Source organism: Saimiri boliviensis, chromosome 2 (assembly GCF_048565385.1).
Source record: "Saimiri boliviensis isolate mSaiBol1 chromosome 2, mSaiBol1.pri, whole genome shotgun sequence".
NCBI lineage: Eukaryota > Metazoa > Chordata > Mammalia > Primates > Cebidae > Saimiri > Saimiri boliviensis.
The window spans coordinates 29,402,966-29,427,228 of record NC_133450.1 but is presented as its reverse complement, the minus strand read 5'-3'; the positions used below and the strand labels follow the sequence as shown (position 1 = coordinate 29,427,228).

General features: G+C 49.7%; 1 protein-coding gene across 12 annotated transcripts; it reads right to left on the bottom strand.

The window, feature by feature from the left end:
* Positions 1 to 1,344: 1,344 nt before the first annotated feature.
* On the bottom strand, positions 1,345 to 23,239 carry ABCD4 (ATP binding cassette subfamily D member 4). Of its 12 annotated transcripts, XM_003924538.4 has the most exons (19): positions 23,078 to 23,231; positions 20,873 to 20,991; positions 20,286 to 20,413; positions 18,776 to 18,915; positions 16,952 to 17,068; positions 16,483 to 16,608; positions 15,828 to 15,878; positions 13,852 to 13,946; positions 13,442 to 13,563; positions 13,245 to 13,336; positions 12,986 to 13,075; positions 10,671 to 10,867; positions 10,407 to 10,498; positions 9,900 to 9,936; positions 9,175 to 9,224; positions 8,671 to 8,723; positions 8,275 to 8,351; positions 7,202 to 7,317; positions 1,345 to 7,029 (listed from the first exon to the last, which is right to left on the bottom strand). In XM_003924538.4, the coding sequence occupies exons 1-19, from the start codon at positions 23,113 to 23,115 to the stop codon at positions 6,961 to 6,963; spliced, it is 1,809 nt and encodes a 602-aa protein (XP_003924587.2). In that variant the 5' UTR covers positions 23,116 to 23,231; the 3' UTR covers positions 1,345 to 6,960. The 12 variants fall into 12 exon arrangements, with proteins under 12 accessions (XP_003924587.2, XP_010333576.2, XP_010333577.2 ...); XM_010335274.3 differs by lacking the exon at positions 12,986 to 13,075 and having other exon boundaries at positions 23,078 to 23,237; XM_010335275.3 differs by lacking the exon at positions 16,483 to 16,608 and having other exon boundaries at positions 23,078 to 23,232.
* Between the last annotated feature and the right edge of the window lie 1,024 nt (positions 23,240 to 24,263).

Genomic DNA, 24,263 nt, shown 5'->3' with positions numbered 1-24,263 from the left:
TTGAGACCAGCCTGGCCAACATGATGAAACCCTATTTCCAGGAAAAACACAAAAATTAGCTGGGCGTGGTGGTATCTGCATATGGTCCCAGCTACTCCGGAGGCTGAGGCACAAGGCTTGAGCTTGGGAGGCAGAGGTTGCTGTGAGCCAAGATTGCACCATTGCATGCCAGCCCCAGCAATAGAGCCATACCCAATCTCAAAAAAAAAAAAAAAAAAAAAAAAAGAGAGAAAAAATTATTTCTTAACAGTTCTGGAAGCTGGGAAGTCCAAGGTCAAGGGACTACGAGGGTCTTCTTGCTGCGTCATAACATGGTGGGAGGTAGAAGGGCACAAGAGCATGTGTTAGAGAACAAGAGGGGGCTGACTTTGCCTTTACAACAGGCCCACGACCGTGATAACTTTACTCCATTCTCCCTTATGACCTAATCAGCTATTAGGCCCCACCTCCCAACACTGTGGCATTGGGGATTGTGTTTCCAACACATGAACTTGGAGGAACACATTCAAACCACAGCATGGGTTATGAGGGCTCTGTACTATGGACCTGGGAACTCTGTAATCTTCACAATTTTTTTTTATAAATCTAAAATTGTAAAAAATAAAGCTTGCTTTTAGGGTGGGCGTGGTGGTTCACACTTGTAATCCCAACATTTTGGGAGGCTACAGCAGGTGAATCATTTGAGGTCAGGAGTTCAGGACCAGCTTGAGCAACATGGCAAAACCGTCTCTACTAAAAATACAAAAATTAGCTGGGCATGGTGATGGGCACCTATAATCCCGGTTACTCTGGAGGCTGAAGGTGGGAGAATCCCTTGAACCCAGGAGGTGAAGATTTCAGTGAGCCAAGATGGCACCACTGCATTCCAGCCTGGGTGATGGAGTGAGACTGTCTCAAAAATAAATAAATAAATAAATAAAATTAAAAAAAAAAAGTTTATATTTTAAAACAAACTAGTTGGTTTCTAGAGGAAAAGCAGCAGAGGGCTTCTTTGGGTTGGAAGAAGCGCCAGGGCTGCCCCTCTCCCTGTGTCTGACCCCCAGGGCTCCATTTACCAAGTATCCCAGTTGGTCTCCTAGGCCCTGAAGTCCTGGGGAACCGAGCTGGGGTCAAGAGCCGCTGGCCCCAGCTGGCCCTGTCTCCTGGAGCTTCCCACCTCCCATTTCTTCTTTAGGTCTCCCTGTTGTCCCCACCTCCTGACTGGCTGCTGTTCAACTCAGGCAGCAATGAAGTCAGGGACATCTGTGCTTAGTCACAGCTGAGCAAGCCCAGCAGTGATCTGCTCCATTAATTCCTCACTCCACATCAATCCCTCCCAATGCTGACTGCTTTCACTGATTGTTGGCCTCCTCCTTCCCCCACTCCTTACCTCTTAGCCAAAGACCCCTCCCATTTATTTCCATGGCTCTGCTCCTCAAGGGACAGAGCCAGGCTGTGGACCTCAGGGAGTCTCTGTCAGAGGAAGGAGTCAAAAAATGAGGAGGTGGCATTCTGTTCAGCTGCAGAATTGCTTGAGCTGCTCACCAGGCTGATATTCACTCACCTCTTTTGTGATGGCTGAGGCCAGAGAAAAGGTGGTTGACCAGGGGGACCGTGGTGGGCTTGGAGGTGAGAGGGAAGAGGAGGAAATGTTCACTAGGAGCATATTTAAATGTCTAGGCTTCCTTAGAGACATGTTCTGTCAATTAACTGTTTTCCTCTTGAATGGACTATAATTTATTCTTTCTTGTATAATCTGTGAGGTTCTACTTGTTATTAGAAAACTAGACATTTGAATATTACAAGACGGCAACCCTGGAAAACAGTTTCTTCTCCTTCCTGAGTTTACTGTTTTTAATTGTTGAAGGCTGTAGCTGCCTATTGGTTTGGTGACTTTACCAAACTATTTTTGCAAAGTCAGTCATCCTTGTCATGTGTGGTCTCTGTTCAGCTAGTGCCTTGAGAGATTGCCTTGAATACCAGAAGCTAAAAACAAATGAACCCCTCTGTCCTGCCCTGAACTTGAGCCTTCTCTGAGGCTTCCAACCTTCAAGACTCTTACCTACCTACAGACGAACAAATTCACTGACCCACCCTGGCCAGCCTCACCCTGCTTGAAGGCTCAAGGTCAATGTTTCCCTAGCCCATGTCCTCCTGCCTGATGCCCCAGGCCAGGGCCTAGCTAAGATTCACCCCACCCACTCGGAGGGCATTGCTGCAGCCTCCCACAAGGGTACTGGCCCCCCTCTCAGCTGACTCATTCTTCAAGGGCAGGATGTCCCAACAATTGCATGTGCCTCCAGAGTCCTCTCTGTCCCAGGCATTAACTCAGGAGCACTCACTGTCCCAACATCCAGGTACAGCATCAGCCAGAAGCTCCTGGCACTGATAGGACAGTGCTTCCAGAAAGGCAGCATTTACAGAGACTAACAGGCATTGCATTTCTCTGGCTTCCTGGAACTGAAAAGCTCAGCTCTGTTGCGGACACAGAACACAGAGCACAACTCTCTGGCCTATGGCAGGAACAGAGGCTTGTGACCTGCCAGTCCCTGCCAGCCTCAAAATGACTGGGGTGACTAGCCCAAGTCTCCTGGGGGCTCCTTACCCTCTGCCCATGAGAAACATCTCCCTTCTTCCTTCCCTCCTTCCCCTGCCCAGAGCCTTTCCCACTCTGCTTCCATCCCAACTGGCCTGGTCCATGTGGCCAGATTACCAGCTCACCCTCCGCAGTCCCTGTCTTTCTTCCATACCCAGCAGAACCCCCAGGGATTCTGTTCTGCAAGGACTCAAAGACCCGACCTCTGGCAGCCCCATCAGCTACAGCCCAGGTCCTGCAGCCTTTCTTGCTGCTAGGTCTGTGGTGAGGATTCAATGAAAAAATGTGCAGGGCCCAGTGGTTCATGCCTGTAATCCCAGCACTCCGGGAGGCCGAGGCAAGAGGACTACTTGAGTCCAGGAGTTCAAGACCAGCCTGGGCAACATGAGATCCCATCTCTACAAAAAAAAAAAAAAAAAAAAAAAAAAAAAGCTGGGCATGGTAGTGTGCATCTATAGTTTCAGCTACTCAGGAGGCTGAGGAGGATTGCTTTAGCCCAAGCAGTCAAGGCTGCAGTGATCTATGATTATGTACTACACTTCAGCCTGGGTGACAGAGCAAGACCCCATCATTCATACATATACATACATATAAATGAAAAAGTATCTGGAGAATGTTGGATGTGGGGGAGGAGTGGCAGCTGTTTATGAGAACTTCTGTCTTCAGTGTCTGCCCCACAGATGTTGCATTCGTGAATTTTTGTTCAAAAGCTAAGATCACTTCCATCCTCCCTGGTCTTTCCTGAGATAAACTGTCCTGGAATCCAACTTGTCTCCTCCAGTCCCCAGTCCTTTTGGAGGGGTTCAAGAGGCTGCAGGAGAGAGACAGGAGAGGAAGAGAAGTCACAGGGCCCTGCATAAGAAGTAAAACTGAGAGAAAGATAATGGGGATGTTAAAGACGGTTTGCTTTGCAGCAGGAAACAACTCCATACAAACTCATGAACCATCTGGTAACATTCTGTAACAGTCTTCCATGGTTTTGTAGTTGACTTGATGTTTTGGAAAATGCTAGAATGCTCAAGTTCTAGAGGCAGCTCAAGAAGACCTGCTAAGTATCACAACAGACATACGATTTTGTAAATGTCTTCCACTTGTGGTTGAGCTGAAAGCGTTTTCCAGCTTTCTGTGTCAGACCCACCACGTACCACATTTGGAACACATGAGCTCCAACAGAGGTGCTAGATCCATTGTGCTCCCCACTGTCACCCTGGAACTCAGAAGGGCACCTCAGACATGGTTGGTGTGCAGCAAGCCAAAGTGCCCTCACTTTCACGAGCTGCCCCATGGCCCACAGAATGGCCACACCACCAGTTACTGACATACCCTATGTGGCAGGCTCAGGCTGCCTCCTGACACTTCTTTTCTTCAGAGTCCATGTGCTGTCCACGCTCGTATTCCTCAATTCTCCTTGTGGTTTTTCTCATTTTTCTGCCTCCCTCTGAGCTGCCTCTAACTAGGATTCAAGCAGGTGAGAGAAGTGAAAGGCTGGAAGATTTACTTATGGTGTCAGATCGAAGCACTTGGTGATGTGCTGAATAAGGGGCCAAGGAGGCACACCAATGCTAGGTCTAAAGTTCTGACTCCCGTATCCAGATGGACAGCGACTGGTGCCACCTGCCATCAGAGGAGATGCTAGGAAAAGCTCTGGGGAAAGCTCTTCAGTCCAGTTTGGGACATGCTGGTCTGAGGTGCCTTTACTAAACACACGGTGACATGCTAAGCAGACAGTGGATGGAGATGATAAAAGATGGCTTTCCTGCCTGTCCCGCAGCTTAGAACTCTCCAGAAGAGCGATGGGGAACTTATGACTCTCTTTATGTTCATTCACATGGGTCACTGTAGATCGCTGGGTGGCCAAAATGGGTCTTAAGTTTGGGAAATTATTTGCCTGGCTGATGTAAGATGCATTTAAAACATTTTGTCCATAATGTACTATGAAGGAAACAAGACCTGATTTTCCTTCATGCACGTTTGTATTGACTCATCTAAAACTCTGAGTAGTCTCCATCTCTGACATGAGGGAGGAATACAGGTGCAGAGTGTGCCTCTAGGAGTAGCTTTCTTGGGCAGTTTTTGTGAGGGAGAAGACTGAGTGTTAAGAACAAACAGCACTGGGAACCAGTTAGAGGCAGAGGAAGCAGCAAATGCAAAGTCCCTGAGTTAGGAATGAATTGGCCTCCAAAATAATCTGGATGCTGGGCATGGCAGCTCATGCCTGCGGTCCCAGCTACTTGGGAGGCTGAGGTGGGAGGATCCCTTGAGCCCAGCAAGTAAAGGCTGAAATGAGCTGTGATTGTGCCACTACACTGCAGCCTGGGCTACAGAGTGAGGCGTGAGACACTATCTCTAAATACATACATACATACATACATACAAAATAACCTGGCAGTAGCAGCAGCACCTGCGAAAAAGGCTTAGGAGTTGAAGAAGTCAGTAAGGATAAAGTCAGTCATTTTAAGTGGTACCAAGAAGGTGTTAAATAATCTTAAATCTAACAGTGAGAAAGTACAGTTCTCACTCCATTTTTCTAATTTTATTAAGGAGAAAAATCTCAGCTGGGTGCCAGTCTGTCTAACTCCTCTCCTACTTTTTTTTTACAAAAAGAGCAAGCCTCAGGCCCAGAGACTATGCAGGCAACAGCATCTAGCTGTGATTTAATAACATTGTTTGGTAGTTTTTATTGTATTTATTTTTAGTTACTTTCCATTTATGTTAAGTGTAAAATTTCATTTAAAAATCCATTTAAATTTAAAAGGTGAGTTTGTTTTTAAAAATAAGCAACTCAGTTACAAAAAGTACAGAAACCTGGCAAAAATCCTGAAGGTGAGGAAAGTGATCTATAGACAGCCTACCTGGAGGGGTGTGGTCTGACCCGGTCTGAGTGACGACTCAGCACAGTAACTCCACCTCAGGCTTTGCACTTCCTGGGTTTTGTCTGTCTGTTATTTTTTTGTTTCCTAATATAGATTATATATATATATATATATATATATATATATATATATATATATATTTTTTTTTTTTTTTTTTTTTTTTTTTTTTTTTTTTGAGACGGAGTTTCGCTCTTGTTACCCAGGCTGGAGTGCAATGGCACGATCTCGGCTCACCGCAACCTCCGCCTCCTGGGTTCAAGCAATTCTCCTGCCCCAGCCTCCTGAGTAGCTGGAATTACAGGCACGCACCACCACGCCCAGCTAATTTTTTGTATTTTTAGTAGAGACGGGGTTTCACCATGTTGACCAGGATGGTCTCGATCTCTCGACCTTGTGATCCACCCGCCTCGGCCTCCCAAAGTGCTGGGATTACAGGCTTGAGCCACCGCGCCCGGCCTATTTATATATTTTTTAAAGCCAAACTTATTTTGGCTAAAAGAAAGGGATTTCTTTTTTTTTTTTTTTTTGAGATGGAGTTTCGCTCTTGTTACCCAGGCTGGAGTGCAATGGCGTGATCTCGGCTCACCGCAACCTCCGCCTCCTGGGCTCAGGCAATTCTCCTGCCTCAGCCTCCTAAGTAGCTGGGATTACAGGCACGCGCCACCATGCCCAGCTAGTTTTTTGTATTTTTAGTAGAGACGGGGTTTCACCATGTTGACCAGGATGGTCTCGATCTCTTGACCTCGTGATCCACCCGCCTCGGCCTCCCAAAGTGCTGGGATTACAGGCTTGAGCCACCGCACCCGGCCGGGATTTACTTTCATCTAAGTTAAGATAGGACAGACTGAAGGCCCCTAGAGATTAGTGGTTCAGGTTCTAACTACGTAACACTGACAAATGGAAAGGGACATGTGGGGAGAAGTGAAAAACTCTGGGCAGAAGATTCCAGAACAGCAGGGCAGGCTTCCCTTCCCACCAAGCTCTCAAATACAAGGCCAGAGATTCAATAAAAAAGATCATTCTATGATAAAGAAGAGAAAAAGCTGCAATTATTTTGAATGTTTAGGTTTTCTTTGTAAAAAACTTATATAAAAAAAACTTAAATGGTCTTTTGATTAAAGTTAAAAATATATTGCTGCACAATTTAGTTGATTAAAAGATTTCTAGATGTCTTGACTCCAAGAGATTTCTTTCCAACCTGATCTTTCATTTCTCACAGATCTCACACTTCCAGATTTCTCTTTAGCAAAGACGATCTGAAATCATTTGTAGGTAATCAGCACTTCAAGCATATGGAGACTTTGGCTGAGGCAGCAGAGTCCTGGGAGACCGAACCCTGGGAGATTCAGTGTCCCCTCCAGAGACCCAGACATAGGCTAAGCCCACACCACCAGGGCTCCTGCACAGGACCTATGTGGACAACCTGGGCTCGTTCTTCCCCATCAGTCCTCCTGGTCTCTCTGAGGGCTGCCGATCCGCCAGAGTGTGGCTCTACTTCCGAAAGCTGGAGCTTCATTCCTCTTTGATTCTCACCAGTTCCCATCTTCCTCCTCCACAGAGTTTCAGAATCAAGGAATGAAACTGCCAAGAGACCATCACCACATGGAGATCAGGCTGCCCTGGCCGTCGGCACAGAAGGCCACTCAGTTCTCTCTGCTACCGCTATTCCCCATTTTGAGGGGCCTTTGGCCCTGGCCACGCTCAGCCTTTGGGTTCTTTCTCCTCCTCAGACCATCCTTATGAGCACAGATACCTTCTTAAGGCTCTGTCGATGTCCCACACTGATGAACGTCATCCCCAACTGCTGGCCGATGCGATAGAGCTCACTCTCCACCTCCTCTGTCAGGGCACTGGTGGCTTCATCAAGCACTGAGGGCAGAGCACAGAGGAAGAGATCAAAGCCCTGCCCTCCGCCACCACTGCTTCTCCTCCCACCACTGCTTCTCCTCTCACCTACACTCAACCCCAGCTGGGACCCAGGGGAGGCTGAAAGCTGCTCTGACATCCAGAAGCTCTGCCTTAGGGAGAAGGATGGGCCAGAGAAGCAGAGGGCCGGGTTCTGACAGAATCATCTGCGAGCGGCTGCATGAAATCTCTCCACTTCTACAGATAAGCACCAGCCACTCCCTGGGACCACTCAATACAGGGAATCAGTTTCCTGCAAGAATGTCAGTCTTTGGAAAAGTCCACACCCATCCCCCTGCCAGGCACAGCTTGGCAGGGGCGGAAAATGGGTGCCCATTCATTTGATGATGGAGGAGAAAGTTACAACCCTTCCAGTTGGCTCCTGGCTCTAGCTGCTGCCAGGCAAAAAGCTTATGAGCTGGGCATGGTGGTTCATGCCTGTAATCCCAGCACTTTGGGAGGCCAACTTGGGAGGATGGCCTGAGGCCACGAGCAACACACCAGCCTGGGCAATATAGTATGACCCAGTCTCTAAAAAAACAAAAATAAAAAAATTAGCACGGTGTGGTGGCACATGCCTGTAGTCCCAACTACTCAGGCGGCTGATGTGGGAGGATCACTTGAGCCTGGGAGTTCCAGGCTGCATTGAGCCATGACTATGCCACTGTACTCCAGCCTGGGTGACAGAGAGAGACTCTGTCTCAAAAAAACAGAAAGAAAAGAATAAGCTTATGAGCTGGCAACACAGCATATTCAGTGTTACTCTGAAGATGCCAAGCACTGCATGGGCAGGGCCTGCTGTCCTCTCTAGCAGGGAACGTGGAGAAGCTCAGTCATGCACAGGTGTGCCTGTGAGCACATGCTGCTACACCCGAGAGTGCAGACAGCGAATGGCACATGCACCCACAAGGCAGACCTCACCTGCGTACTTCGGTTGCAGGTAGAAGAGTCGGGCAAAGGAGAGCCGCTGCATCTCCCCCGGGGACAGAACATCATACCTGAGGAAGGGGAAGAGAGAAGACTGCTGGAGGAGGAAGGATATAGCTTGACTTTTACCTAGAATGGCCTGAGTAGGAAGAGGTTTCTCTGCACAGAGGTGAGCCCCAGGAGACAGAAGCCCCTCCCCTTTCAACCACAGGCCTACAGCCCACACAAAGTGAGGCAAACTCTGTTCCCAAGGGCATAAATTTGCACCCAATGGACCAGCCAAACATCTGGACTTTGGGGTCAGGATCCGTTCCATTCCTTGACAGGGACCCTGGAACCCACTGTCTTTATGGTGGAGCTATCTCTGGAGCACCCAAGCCCTGTTCTTACCAGTTCCAATCCACCTGCTGGTCCAGACCCTCTGTCCTTGCCACCAAGCTGGACTGTAACAGATCCAGAGGGTGCGATGTCCGTGAAATGGCCCAGCCCTGCTACCTGCCATCATGGGGAACCTCCCTCACTCCCCAGCACACATGCACACTTCTGAGACAAATATATGCCAGTGGCATACCAAGGTGGGGGGCTGTGGGATAGTCTGCCCCAGGCAGAGAGGAATATTCTACAAATGACACTGTTTAGACTTGCTAAACATGACAATAAAAAGCAAACTGCCTTTGTCAGTCCTATTCTTGTTTTAAAATTCTCCAGTGAGCACACTACCCGCTTCCTGTCTCAACCTGGCCAACAGCACACACTGTCAACTGATATTCCCATTCTCCACCCCAGGCTCAGACTTCTAGTCCTGGGCCCAGGAACAGCAGGGCCAGCACTTACCTACCTGTGGCTGGTGCTCCCAGGTGAGCTCAGGTCCTGAGGGTCCCTGTCCCCACTTACCAGGCCTGCCAATTCCAAGAACCTCAAGATCCTCTCATCATCAGTAGAACCTGCACAACACAGAGGCCTTCTGCGACAAGCCAGCACCTCTTGGCTGCTCAGAATAGACAGGGCAAGGCTGGGTGCAGTGGCTCATGCCTGTAATCCCAGCACTCTGGGAGGCCAAAGTGGGTGGATCACAAAGTCAGGAGATCAAGACCATCCTGGCCAACATGATGAAACCTCATCTCTACTAAATATATAAAAATTAGGTGGACATGACAGTGTGCACCTGTAGTCCCAGCTACTCAGGAGGCTGAGGCAGGAGACTCACTTGAACCTGGGAGGTTGCAGTGAGCTGAGATTGCGCCACTGCACTCCAGCCTGGAGACAGAGGAAGACTCCATCTCAAAAAAAAGAAAATAGGGCACATCATGGTGGGGGCCCCAGAAGGCTCTGAAACCACAGGTTACAGCCCTTGATAAGGGAAGGGGTGGGTGAAGGAAGGTGTAACTTCCCTTGTCCCAGTGGATGTCTCTCCTTAAGGATGGAAACATAGAATGAGGCGAGGTATGGGTATAGACCCCGAAACAGTGAACAGTCAAAGAAGAGGAGAGGAGCCTCTCTTCCTTGAATCAGCAGTCTGGCTGGGGCCTCTCCCAAAGGGCACAGGTGAGGCCACAGTCAGGCAGAGCAGGGACAACCGCAAAAAAGGAAAGGACATGACTTAAGGAGGACCAGCTCACCTGAGTCAGGGTAGATCTCCTTCAGGGGATATATCACCTGATAAAAGAAAAAAAAAACACACCAGCCTAGGAGGAGGGCGAGCAAGAGATGGAGCTGCACACAGGCCACCCTCCCTCTGGATCCCACTGGAAGTGCCCAAGGAGGAGAGGTGGGAATGCCTGGCCCGGGTCAGATGGGAGAGGCTCCAGCGTGCAGACAGCGGGGCAAGGTACCTACGACCTTCAGAAATGTGTTTAGGGCGAGAGTCTGAGAGCCTTCTTCTATAGCAGGGGCTATAGAATCCGACCTTGCCCCATTTATCTGCCTCAGGAGCTGCTCTGAGCAGTAGGCCCAATCCATGGATGTGAATAGAAGGTTCTGAGAGCCAGCAGTTCCCAGGCCCAGGCCACTTCACTGCCTCACCTTTTGCCCTGACTCTAGGGCCTGAGACCTTTCACAGTGCCAGAGGTCTCAGCTGTGGGTGGGTGGGGTGAGGAGGGAGGAGTAGACCCCCGAACTAGGCTGACCTGCTCCCGAAGGGTCCCGTCAGTGAAGAACGGCTTTTGTGGCAGGAATAGCACCCCATGGGGCCCAAAGTCCGTCAGCATCTGCACTGAGCCTGCAGAGCCCACAGAAACCTCCATTGTGAGATCTCCCAGAAGAAACGACTGCCTGTCTCCTCTCTTCCTCATTCCCCAACAAACAAGGATGGATTCTATCACACCGTCCCTGCCCTCACCCCACCCCTAGGGCCCAGGCTGGGTCAGAGGCAGGGAGGGCCTGACTCTCACCCCGTGTGCTCGTCCAGAGGCCGCCCAGAACCCGGAGCAAGGAGGTCTTGCCAGTGCCCGTGTTGCCTGTGATGAGCAGGCTCTGTCCCTCGGAGATCTGTAGGCTCAGATCCTTGATTAGGGGTTTGTCAGAGGAGGGAGCAGAGATGGAGACCCGCTCAAGGAGAAATGCCGTGTCTGCTGGCCATCCCGGGGACCTGGGTCAGAGAAGAGAGGGGGCGTGAGGAAGATGGACAGGGTCAGTACTGCCGTGGGGGAGGCCCTTCTCCCGAGAGTCACCACCTGTGGACTGTTAGGGGCTGACTTGGGTCCTCACAAAATCACATGCCGACACCCCAGCTCCCAGTGCCTCAGAACATAACCGCATTTGGAGGCAGGGTCTTTTTTTTTTTTTTTTTTTTTTTTGAGAAAAAGTCTCCCTCTTGTCACCCAGGCTGGAGTGCAGTGGCGCAATCTCAGCTCACTACAACCTCCACCTCCTGGGTTCAAGTGATTTTCCCTCCTCAGCCTCCTGAGTAACTGGGACTACAGGTACCTGCCACCGCGTCCAGCTAATTTTTCTATTTTTTTTTTTTTTTTTTTTTTTTTTTTTTTTTTTTTTTTTTAGACGGAGTTTCGCTCTTGTTACCCAGGCTGGAGTGCAATGGCGCGATCTTGGCTCACCGCAACCTCTGCCTCCCGGGCTCAAGCAATTCTCCTGCCTCAGCCTCCTGAGTAGCTGGGATTACAGGCACACGCCACCATGCCCAGCTATTTTTTTTGTATTTTTAGTAGAGACGGGGTTTCACCATGTTGACCAGGCTGGTCTCGATCTCTTGACCTCGTGATCCACCCGCCTCGGCCTCCCAAAGTGCTGGGATTACAGGCTTGAGCCACCGCGCCCGGCTAATTTTTCTATTTTTAGTAGAGACAGGGTTTCACCATGTTGGCCAGGCTCGTCTTGAACTCCTGACCTCAGGTGATCCACCCACCTTGGCCTCCCAAAGTGCTGGGATTACATGTGTGAGCTTCTGTGCCCAGCTGGAGGCAGAGTCTTTAGAGGCGATGATGTTAACATGAGGCTGGTAGGGTGGGACCCTAATCCAATATGACTGGTGCCCTTTTAAGACGGAGGGGCACACATGTACAGAGGAAAGGCCATGTGAGGACACAGCAACAAGATGGCCCTCTACAAGCAAACGAGCTGCCTCAGAAGAAACCAACCCTGCTGACAACTTAATCTTGGAGCAAAAGCATCGGAAACGTGAGAACGTTAATTTCTATTGTTTAAGCCACCCAGCCTGTGGTATTCTGTCAAGGCAGCCTGAGCACATTAATACGGGGGATGGAGGGTGGCATTCTACTCTGTGCCTGGCTGGACAAAGCCCCTTATGGGACTGATCTTAATCAGTCTAACGCCCATGAATCACAAATATCATCACAGATGAGGACACTAACAGTCAGGTGGCTAAGTAACTGCCCAAGTCACAGAGCAGTATTCATATAATTCTAGTGCTGGTGAGTTTTCAGGGTGTCACAGTGTGACCAGACTACTAATAAAAAGAACGGGAGTAGTTAAAGCTAAACGGTTCTGGAGTTTCTGGTTCTGCATGGATGCCTGGCTCCCCACAGAACAGCAATTCCAGTTTCCCACAGATCCTCCTTCATGCCTAGCCTCTGGACTTATGGTTGCATGAAGCTTTCATTTGGAACAGAAGCAACAGTGAAGGCACTAGCTCCTGAGAGAGTTAAGTGTAGGCCCTGGAATTCAGAGTGATTCGAAAGCTTATGATGTGGCCACTGTCCAAGCACTTTCCATGGATGATGGTATCTAATCCTTACAAGTGAAGGAAGGTTTCATTATAACCTCCTTTTTAGACATGAAGAAACTGAGACAGAACAGTTAAGTAATCTGCCCAAGAAAGTGTGGAAACCAATCAAATCCTGAACGCACAGAAACATAACAGATCCACACAGATACACGAATTCAGACATCTCTGGGGCTGAGGCGGGGGAACAAAGACAGACATGCCCCAAGGAAAGGGGCAGGTGGAGGGCTTGGTGGGAAGAGGGAGCTCAGGAAGACGAGGACACTGCAGATTCCTGTGATTCCTGTGCCCTGCGCTTCCACTGGCTGGAGGAATGGTGTAAATGATACAACAGATGCTGGAACAGTAACGGCAGCTGTGAACTTTCATGTGCCTGCCATTCCAAATTCTATTTCCTCCTCACAACTCTGCTGCCCAGCTGGGAAAGGTCAGGGCTCCAGGGCAGCCCAAGCCAGGTGATGCCAAAGCCTGCAGGCTCAACTACTGCTCTGCCAGCCCACTACTCACTTGTCCAAACCCCACTCGCTCTCGCCCAGGATCTCGCAGTCCTGTGACTTCAGGGACATGTCCAGCAGTGTCTCCCGAAGCTGCCCAATCCTGAACAAGAGAAAATCTGAGGCAGGATCTGGAGGCCAGGTGAAGGTGAGTTCCTTTTTCTATCTCACACCTATGAGTACATGGTATGTCTCTGCTCCTTTTTTCACTCAGCCACTTTTTCCAGTACCACACACCTTGCTCAGGAGCCAGAGGGGCGGGATGGCCTCACCTGTGCGTGTAGCCAGCCACATCTGAGAGCGTTGTGGACAGGTCGATGAGCTGAGTGAAGCAGCTGATGAGGTAGATGCAAACAAAGGCGTTCTGGACAGGACAGGGAATGGTCAAGCAGGTCTCCACTCAGGGTCACAGGCACTGGGCCAAAGGACGGAGGGAAACAGCATGAGGGGTCACCAAGAGGAATCTCACCTTGCTGACCAGGATGCTAAGCTCTGCGGGACTCAGGTCTCCATACACCCCACTGAAAATGGGGATTGCGATGACAACGTAACTCAGGATGCTGCCCAGATAGTCAAAGGTATTGATGCCGACTGTGGAAGACAGATGCGTGAGACACCCAGGAACCATCGGCATGCCCTGCAGCGGACACGACCCTAAGACGGGGAACAGGACGCCAAGCAGGGCCACATGCCTTCCCTGGATCCTCATTCTTCTGAGGACACACTCAGAAAGGCAACCAACCGCAGCTACCCCCACCGCCCCGTTAATTCCTTCATCACAGCACATTTATCCTTGCAGACAGGAGGGAGAGAGGTGTGGGAAGGGAAGCAGACCAGTCCAACACCACGTTTCCCACCTCCCTGGGCCCCCTCGCCTACTGTACAGCCAGAGCTCCTTGGACATCAGCTCCCTCTGGGTCTGAAGGAGTCTCTGCAGCCTGCGGTCTGTCCTCATGTGCTCCACATGCCCAGCTCTGACAAAGAAAGACTGGGATGTCCACAGGGCTGGAGAGGTTCAGCCAGGCTGGGGGGCCCCCCATCCCACCCGCCTTTAGAAACCAAGGCCATCCAAATGATCATGGCCTCAGGCTCTGTCTACTGCTAGTAGTCATTCATGGCTTCAGTCATGCCTCATGGTATTGTTTGTGTAAAGAACATGAACTCTAGAGTTGGGCGGACCTGGTTCAAATCCTGGCTCTGGCCAGTTACGAGCTGGGTGACACAGGCAGGCTACTTAAGCCTCCAGGCCTCACTTTTTTCATCTATAAAATGGAGCTAATAATACCTATGTAACAGGTGACAGTGAGAATTAAAAGCTTCTGAATACAAAGTGCCAAGCACATAAGGAGCCTTCAATAAATAAGAACTATTGTGAAATAAACATACACAGAGAAGTCACTAGCTGTGCCAGGCACTGCACTAGTTAGCTAGGGCAATAAAGAGATCAGAAAATAATCTCAGTCTTCGAGGAGCTCTCAGTCCAGCGGGCAGGCAGGCACACTGCATTCTTCACTTGGAATAAGGAGTATTAAGTGTGCCCTCAGGGCTATGGCAGCAGATAGGCTTAACCATTAAGGGAGTCTGGCAAGGCTCTCCAGAGGAGGTGACCTGGGGTTCCCAGGATGGATAGAAATTCTCTAGGCAGAAAAGGTGGAGGGAGGAGAGAGGGGACATCTCAGATTTTGCACCAGAGGCCACACAATAACTCAGCTGGAGCTGTAAGGACTAACTTGCTTCCTCAGAGCTTCATGAGCAGAAGTTGCAGAATTCAAAAACAACTTTTCTACACACCGAGCCCTGCTCACCTCAATAATCCCACCCCAGTGCAGATTCCCAGTATTCTTGGTGCCCTCAAATGGTGGAGGTTGCAAACTGCAGCAGAGACTGACAAGCAAAGGTCCCAGGGATGTCGGATCCACCCCAAGTATAGGTGTGCCAAGGAGTAGCTTCCACTTCTTAAATGCAAACCTCCGCCTGCACTATCAGTCCTAATACTGATTTCAGAGGCCTCACACCAGGCACAGCACAGGGACCTGCCCTGGCCCCAGTGGGAAGGGATTTCACACTGCTGCACCTGCTATTGCTGTCAGACCAGACATTTGGCTCCATTAGACAGCACTGAGGAGCAGGTCTCCTGGTATGAGAAGCTCCTGTTCCATCCCACGCTACAGAAACAAAGGATAAGGCCTGGCCCTCAGGCCCTGGCAAGAAAGCTGCTTTTTATTTTTATTTTTGAGACAGAGTTTTGCTCTTGCTGCCCAGGTTGGAGTACAATAGTGCAAGCTTGGCTCACGGCAACCTCCGTCTTCTGGGTTCAAGCGATTCTCCTGCCTCAGCCTTCCAAGTACCTGGGATTACAGGCATGCGCCACCACACCCGGCTAATTTTGTATTTTTAGCAAGACAGGGTTTCTCCATATTGGTCAGGCTGGTCTCAAACTCCCAACCTCAGGTTATCCACTCGCCTCGGCCTCCCCAAGTGCTGGGATTACAGGCATGAGCCACAGAGCCCTGCCAAGAAAGCTTCTTAACAGACAGAAGAGCAGAGGCAGAGGAATGCCTTATAGTCACCAGCAAAATGACAAGCCATTCATTCATTTGACAATTTCAGGCCCCATGCTAGGCTACTAAGACTAAAGCCAGCCACAGTAAGGAACCACCAGCTTCAGAAGCAAACCCCTGGACCTAAGGATGAGGCAGACAAGGACAGAGGGAGGTAGAGGGAGAGGGTCACAGCCAAGTGTGACAACACTCAGCCCCTGAGTTTGGTGGTGGTAGGAGGGTTGTAGGATTCACCTTTCCTTCTCCACTCTTAGCTCTGACAAGGTAGAAAGAGAACAATCTCTCCAGACTCACCTGTAGAAAGCAGCAGGCTCCGCATTCACCCGAATCTGCATGTGCTTGAACCTGGATGGACCAAAGGAAAATGTGTGCTGACAACAGCAGTATTGGCCCTGCTCCTGGTGGAGCCCTGGATCATGAAGACCCCCAAGTGGAGCCCAGCTCTGCCTTAGAACTGTGGCTGCCCCACTCTGACCCTTCCCTGGACTGTTATGGGGCAGAAAATCTCAGGGTAGGGTGGTAGGAGCTCTTCAGAGAAAGGGCTGCCCCTCAGCTTTCTGCAGAGAGGATAGCATCTCCTCCTCCCAAGACCTGGCCCAGAGGGGGCCAAGCAGCACAGGGTAGGCGATGGATCCATTGGCTGCCACAACCAACTGATCCAAGATAGGGTGGTTACGGCAGGGCAGTGAGAAGGCCAAGGGATGACGATGATGGTGATGGCCAGCCAGACACGGTTCTCAGCCCTTCTCACGTATGATCTTATTAATCCTCCTAATCCTCTCCGTAGGCTACAGTACCATTTCCACTTTAGAGACAAGAACGTTCCTCTCCAAGATCACACAGCTAGGAACTGACACAGCTAGGATTTGAACTTAGGCAGTCTTACTCCAGATCCCATTCTTTAACCATTATGCCCCAGCCCAGAAACCTCAAGTGAGGGAAGACACACCTAAAATCTCCCTCCAGCTTCTCCTGATGCACCAGCTTCGTCACAATGGGCCCCATCAAAGTTTTGTTCACCACAGTCCCCAGGATGAAATACCCGAAGATGCTCACAGGCCCAAGCCAGCCTGTGCTGAAACACAGAGAGAGGGAGAGAGGAAGGGAGAGGGTGTGGGGTGCCACCTATCCCCACAGGCCTTGGCCTTCACTTCTGTCCCCTCTCAGGTAGCCCCTGTCCAATCTGAGCAGCCCAATGGGCCCTCTGCTCCTAGGTGGGGGCATCTGGTATGAGCTGTCAGAGCCAGGATACCTGTGACACTGCAACAACACAGGGCCAAAGGAAGGGCAGGGGCCTGAGCACGTGGGATGGGAAGACTACGTAAGGTGTAGGTGGGAGAAGCTTCTCTTGGACCTTAACCTGGGAGAGCTGAGGGCCCTCTGGGGAAACACCAGGCTGAGAAGCAAGGGGGCTTCACCTTTGGAAGCACTGGTAAGTGTAGTAGACGAGGGTGAAGGGGGAGACGATCAGCTTGCTGGCCATGCTGCTGAGCTGCCGGCAGAATCGCTCCACATCCTGGCTGATGCGCTGGTCCCTGGAGCCAACAACACAGAGTAGCTGGACCCAGGGAGCTGGGCCCAAAGGAGGAGAGAGCAAGACAGTTTCACATCACCTCTGCTCCTGACCTTGCCTCACAGTGCTATCAGCACTGACCCTGTGGGAAGAGGAATCCAGATAAGGCTGGTTTCCTAGGGGCAAATAAACCCTCGGGGCCTTTAAACAGGGTTCTAGAGAGTTGCCTCAGTTAATCCCCTGGAAAAAGTGGGAATGGAAAGGGCCAGTGCCCAGGGACCTGAGCCAGTTCTGAGCACAGCCAAAGAAAAACTTCAAGGTAGATGAGCTGCTTTTCTTTTTGGATGATCAAGAAAACTATCCCCTTTATCTCAATCCTCTTATATAAGCCCTAGACTGGCCTCTTTAGCTATCTGGCTGTGAAAGCTTCATAAGGAAGCCACAGCCATTAGAAAGAGGCAGCAGCAGCAGCAGCAGCCTACCGCGCATCTTCGCACCAAAGCTCAGCTTGAGCTTAGAGGCACCCCTAGTAACAAAGTGCTTGCTAGGAAGACGGTGAGTGAGGGGATGGGTGTGAAGGAGAGATCCTGTGTATCTCATCTCACCACTAGGGCCATATTGACTCCTATTCCCAATGAGTGACTTGACCTTGGGCAAGTCACCTGCAATCTCTGGGCTTCAGCTTCCTCACCTGGAAAATCACAGTAGTAACTTACACTGGAATACTTGCTATGGGTCAGGCACTGTAGATGTGCATTACATGAATGATATCATCTCATCCTCACAACACCCTTTGAGATAGGATCTTTTTATTATTATTATTTATTTTTGAGTCAGAGTCTTGCTCTGTCACTCAGGCTGGAGTGCAGTGGCGCAATCTCGGTTCACTGCAACCTCCGCCTCCCAGGTTCAAGCGATTCTCCTGACAGCCTCCTGAGTAGCTGGGATTACAGGTGTGCGCCACCATGCCTGGCTAGTTTTTTATTTTTAGTAGAGATGGGGTTTCACCATATTGGTCAGGCTGGTCTCGAACTCCTGACCTTGTGATCTGCCCGCCTCAGCCTCCCGAAGTGCTGGTATTACAGGCGTGAGCCACCGTACCTGGCCTGAGATAGGAACTATTATTATCCTCATTTTACAGAAGGGGAACCTGGGGCTTGGTAACTTTAAGAGCTATAAGCTGTGTGGTGATAGAATTGGGATTCAAATCCTAAACTGAGTCCTGGATACCAGTCACTTTTTTTTATTGATGAAAATCTAAGAGCTGGTTTTTCTTAGCAAGGACATTTTCTTTAGAGGGTGCCTTACTGGAAGACCAAGATATAAAATATGTAACGGACAGAAGGAAGCTGTTCCTGTCATTTTTTAAGAGATGGGGTTTCTGCTATGTTGCCCAGGCTAGAGTACAGTGGCTATTCCCAAGGCTGCTCATGGTGCACTACTCTTGGGCTCCGGCGATCCTCCTGCCTCAGCTTTCTGAGTTGTTGGGACTACAGGTGCATGCCACTGCACTTGGCAGGCCTCGCCTTTTCAGCTCCCTATTCTCAGCCCTGTAGCTTCTCCAAGAGTCCTCTGCAGGGCACGCTCCTTCATAACTCTGGGCAGCAGCATTTGAAAACAACTGTAGACAATCTCCACACTGCTGGGGTGTGCCGCCAGCAGTGTCCAGGGCTAGGCTAGATGGAAAGGACCCCACAGAGTGTAGAAAGGACTGAGTTGGGGCACCTACGGGTTATCGATGTCATCCCGCAGCACGTTGAGAGTGTAGTACACACGGCCCTGGAAGTAGAGGCGGTGGAGGTGTTCAGTGAGGTCCTTCCTCCAGCTCACATACAGCAGGTTACAGGTGAACTGATCAAAGCTCTTCAGCTGTGCAGTAGGGAAAGCAAGGGGAAGGGAGAGATGGCTTCCTGAAAGTCTCAGCTCAAAGCTCAAGGCTAACAGGAGCGTCTGCAGATCTGTCCCAGCTCTGATTACTCTGTCCACTCAGCACTTTTCTTGTTTACATCATCGGGTCATGCGACTTTCCCTTCCCCACTCACTCACGTGTTCACTCCTTCACCAAATATTAAAGGGCTTACCAAAGGTGAGACCCTCAAGCCCCTTTCTACACTGTCTTATTTCGAGAGTAGATAAGCTTCTGAAGATTGGAGACTATATTTCCTATTCCATTTATGTTCTTACTCCTTTGTTCCCCAAGCATGAGACAGGGATTTTATACACAGGTGCTTACTGACCAAAGACCCAACAAAAATGGCCACGGTTAGGCTGGGTGTGGTGGCTCATGCCTGTAATCCAAGCACTTTGGAGGCTGAGGCAGGCGGATCACCTGAGGTCGGGAGTTCAAGACCAGCTGACCAACATGGTGAAACCCCATCTTAAAAAAAAAAAAAGAGAGTAGGGACATGAGGAAGCGCATCCACTGAAGGTGGTCATATTATTTTTATTAAAAAAAAAAAATGGCCACGGTTTGACAAGAAGTGGTTTTCCCCAAGAAAACAGGCAGTACAGCTTGGCAGAGAGCATTAGGCTTGAGTTCTGGCAGAGCCCTGAATCTCATCATTTACCATTTCCAGAGCACCTATATGCTAAGCACTAGGGACATTTTGAGCTCACAGTTTAGCCAGAAAACAATTACAAGGTTGTGGGGAGTGTTACAACAGAGGTAAACTCAAGGAATTAGTTAAGTACAGAAAAAAGGCAGAGTTTGGTAGAGGATATACAAAGGAGAAAGCTGAGGAAGACCTGAAAGAGGTGACAACAGAGGGATCACGAAAAGTGAGCAGGCAGTAGCCTACTGAATGAGGGGTACAGGAGGAGGCCATTCTGCAAGAAAGCACCAGTTCAAAGCCTGGGAGGTGTAACATGGTGCCAGAGTGAGTCACAGGCCTCCGTTCCGCAGAAGAGCAGTAGCAGCTCTGGCTGCTGAGCCCAGTTTTAATGAGCTTCCTGAAACAAGAGTTCTAGGAAGAAAGGGGCAATGATCAGTTCTGCTAAATACTGAATTCAACCAGAACCTGTGGCCTGGGCCCAGGAGTTGAAACATCTGAGGGATCAGTCCCAGGTGGGGCAATAGCAAGATCAATGTGCTTAAGGGTAACCATCCCTTTAGTTCCCAGGAAAGGGAGGAAACACACCCCTATAGCTAGCTTCCTGCTTCTTGGAGGCTAAGTCCCACTAGGCATTACTCTCACACTGGACTGGAGAGGAAAAAACACAGAAAGAGGGAAAGATCTTACCGTGGAGTTCAGAACAATGAGCATGACAGCCAGGAATGTCAGAGTCTTAAACGCTTCCAAGTTTTTGTTTCCCAGGACCCCATAGTACTGACTGGGAATCAAGCCAACCTGGTAGATCACCAATTGCTCTGAAATGAGGGAGGGAGTAAGAAATCAGCGATGAGGGGTAAAAAGAAGGAAGGCTTCTTCCCCAGTCCCTGCCTCATCACCATCCCCAAAAGATGGAAAGGAGCTGGGCGCCGTGGCTGACGCCTGTAATCCCAGCACTTTGGGAGGCCGAGGGGAGTGTATAACCTGAGGTCGGGAGTTCGAGACCAGCCTGACTAACATGGAGACACTCCGTCTCTACTAAAAATACAAAATCAGCTGGGCATGGTGGTGCATTTCTGTAATCTCAGCTACTCAGGAGGCTGAGGCAGGAGAATTACTTGAACCTGGAGGCGGAGGTCGCAGTGAGCCAAGATCACACCATTGCACTCCAGCCTGGGCAACAAGAGCAAAACTCCAACTCAAAAAAAAAAAAAAAAAAAAAAGATGGAAAGGGACCCCAAACCAGGGCTTCCTCTAGCCTGGGCTCGCTCACTCACCCAGTAGGGTCAGGCACAAAAGGGTCAGGAACATCAAGGCATTCTGTGATGACCAAGAAGGAAACAAAACCTTCTGTATCTGCAGGAACCGCTGGAGAAATTGCAGATCTAACCTGGGCCTGAAGAGAGGCAGAGAAAAGCCCAAGAGGGTAAGTAAGCCTTAGAGAATAGTCACTAAGCTTAACCACATTGTTCTGTAGAGTCCAGGCCATGTAGAAAAAACGGTTTCCGAATGCTGACGATGGTAGGCTGGGAACAGACCAAAGATAAAGAAAATTATTTGGCCAAGCCTGGTGGCTCACGCCTGTAATCCCAGGACTTTGGAAGGCTCAGGCAAGAAGACTGCTTGAGGCCAGGAGTTTGAGACCAGCCTGGGCAACATGGTGGAACCCTATCTCTACTAAAAACGCAAAATCAGCTGGGGTGGTGGCACACACCTCTAATCCCAGCTACTCGGGAGGCTGAGGCAGGAGAATAGCTTGAACCCAGGAGGCAGAAGTTGCAGTGAGCCGAGATTACGCCACTGCATTCCAGCCTGGGTGACAGAGCAAGACTCCATCTCAAAAAACAAAATAAACAAACAAAACTGTCATTGGCAGATAATGTGATTGTGTACACAGGAAACACAAGCAAATCAAAAGACAAACTGTTGGAAATAAAGAGTTTACTTATGTCGTTAGATATACAAATATCGACAGTGTTTTTCTGTACCAGCAATAATCAATTAGAAAACATAAAGAAAGAAAATAAGATATTGTTTACAAAAGCAAAAAACCTACAGAAAAACTATCAAATATCCAGGATTTAACTTTTAAAAAGAATATATTAGACATTTTAGAGGGAAAATGAAAAGCTATATTATAGGATATGAAAGAAGACCTAGAAAGACAGGGTTGGCATAACATTATGAAGACCTCAGTTCTAACAAAAGTAGTCCATAGGTTGGGCATGGTGACTTATGCCTGTAATCCCAGCACTTTGGGGGTGCCGAGGCCGGTGGATTCCTGAGGTTAGGAGTTCGAGACCAGCCTGGCCAACATGATGAGAGCCCATTTCTACTAAAAACACAAAAAATTAGCTGGGGGTGGTGGCTCCCGCCTGTAATCCCAGCTACTCAGGAGGCTGAGGCAGGAGAATCGCTTGCACCCAAGAGGCGGAGGTTGCAGTGAGCCGAGATCGCACCACTGCACACCAGCCTGGACGACAAGAGCAAAACTCAGTCTCAAAAAAAAAAAAAAAAAGAAAAAAAGAAAAGAAAGAAAATGTACACGACGGGATACCACCTTACAACCACCAGAGTGATAAACATTACAAAACCAACCACCACCACCAAACAATGGAGGGATACAGAGAAACAGGAAGCTTTACGCACTGCCCGTCGGGAAGTATAAGCTGGTGTGACCATCCCAAAGAACGATGAAGCAAAATTATGTATGACCAGGACCCAACTCTGCGATTGCACCAATATCCACAAGGAGACAACTGCCAGAATATTCATTACAGTGTGGCTTGTGGGGGTGTTAATATTAGAAAAAAATCTAGGTATCCACCACTATACTAGGGGAGCAAGTAAAACGGGGTCTATGCACATAGCACCATGCATCACTCAGAAGTGAAAGCGAGATGACTAGAGAGCATGGACGGACTCAAAAACACAATGTTGAGAAAAAAGTTTTAAAGAAAAATCACAGCATATTACACCTAGGAATTCGAAACCACTATATAGATTTCAAAGTAACACATGCACAAATTCACACAAGGTGGACCGTAAAGCCACTTATTTAATACACCAGAGTGGGTGTCTGAAAAGGGGTCTGGGAATAGGAACGGAGAGAGGAAGATGATAAAATAAACAAGGAGCCTTGCATTGGCCCACAGGGTGCCAAGAACTGAGAAAGATCAACTCAATATTGTGCACCTGAGGTTCTTTAAAAAAAAAAAAGCCGGTTGCGAGGGAGAGGGTCCCACACTGGGTGCAGGAGATGGCCCAAGTCCGGCGAAGAACCGAGGGGTCGTGACCCGCGCCGAGTGGCCGCGGAGCGGCGGGAGGGCGGACGCCCCTTCGAGAGCTCCTCTGTCTCTCAGAAGTCGCGAGGGCGAGACAGGGGCACCAGGGTGGCGGAAGAGGCGCGGACGGCAGGAGAGCCCTTGCCCCACGGCCCCGAACTCCTGCTCCCAAACCTCCTCCATAGCCGCCCTGCTTACCTGGCGCTAGCTCCAGGCGCGGGCCCCGGGACTGCCATGACCTGAGACCCGACGGACTCTGGAACCTTGCGGCCCCGAGTTCAGCACTGGGCAGAGTCCGAGGATGGGCGGGGCGCCGGCGACCACAGAGACGGCGGTGGATAGAGAGGAAGGCGCGGGAGACGCAGCCTCTCCCGGAAGCGACCGCCGTCTCTTGAAAGTACCAGAGAGTGGACTCGGGTATCCCCGCGGCTACAGCGCCCCTATCTTGATTTGGGAGACTTCCCTTTTGACAATAGGTGGCCGGGGAGTGTTAACTATTTTATGACAAGTATTTTAGATTCTGAATATAATAGATGTTTTGTATATTCTCCCAGATAAGCCAGCATGATATTTAAAAAAGTATAAATTAGGCTTCCAACCGGGCTCACTTCTGTAATCCCGGCACTTTGGGAGGCCAAGGTGGCAGTATCACTTGAGCCCAGGAGTTCAAGACCAGCCTGGGCAACATAGCAAGACCCCGCCTTTACAAAAGATAAAAATTAGCCGGGCGTGTGGCGAGTGCCTGTGGTCCCAGCTACTCTGGTGGCTGAAGCAGGAGAATCACTTGAGCCTGGGAGGTCAAGGCTGCAATGAGCCGTGATTATGCCACTGCATTCCAGCCTGGGCGACGGCGAGAGACCCTGTCTCAAAAATAAGTAAGTAGATTATACTGATCGATAGATAAGATAGTTGAATGAATGAAATGCTTATCAGCTGGCTTATTAGTACCCAAAGGGAGGTAGGAAGTGGCTCAATAAAACAAACAGCACAATCTCACAGGGCCCCAAATTTGAATCTGGTTGTATCTTCCCACTTTCCTTCAATCCTTACTAAGTTTCAACTGTATGCCAAACACTCCACAACATACACGTATCACTTGTCTTTATGGAAGTTACAGTTTAGCTGGGTAGGGTCAATCAGTTGACAATTACAGCTATCTTTTTTCTTTCTTTCTTTCTTTTTTTTTTTGAGACGGAGTCTGACTCTTACCCAGGCTGGTGTGCAATGGTGAGATCTCAACTCACTGCAACGCCTGCCTCCCAAGTTTAAGCAATTCTTTGCCTCGGCCTCCAGAGTAGCTGGGATTACAGGCACCTACCACCACGCCCAATTAATTTTAGTATTGTTAGTAGAGATGGGGTTTCACCAATTTTAGCCAGGTTGG

Bases quoted from the DNA above. Each gene is read 5' to 3' on its own strand.
- ABCD4 (XM_003924538.4), bottom strand. From the start codon at position 23,115: ATGGCAGTCCCGGGGCCCGCGCCTGGAGCTAGCGCCAG. The intron at 17,069-18,775 runs GTAGGTGCCCCA...TGTTGGCTCCAG, and splicing joins CGGGATGACATCGATAACCC to GGACCAGCGCATCAGCCAGG. The intron at 10,868-12,985 runs GTGAGTAGTGGG...TCTCTGACCCAG, and splicing joins AGCGAGTGGGGTTTGGACAA to GTCCCCGGGATGGCCAGCAG.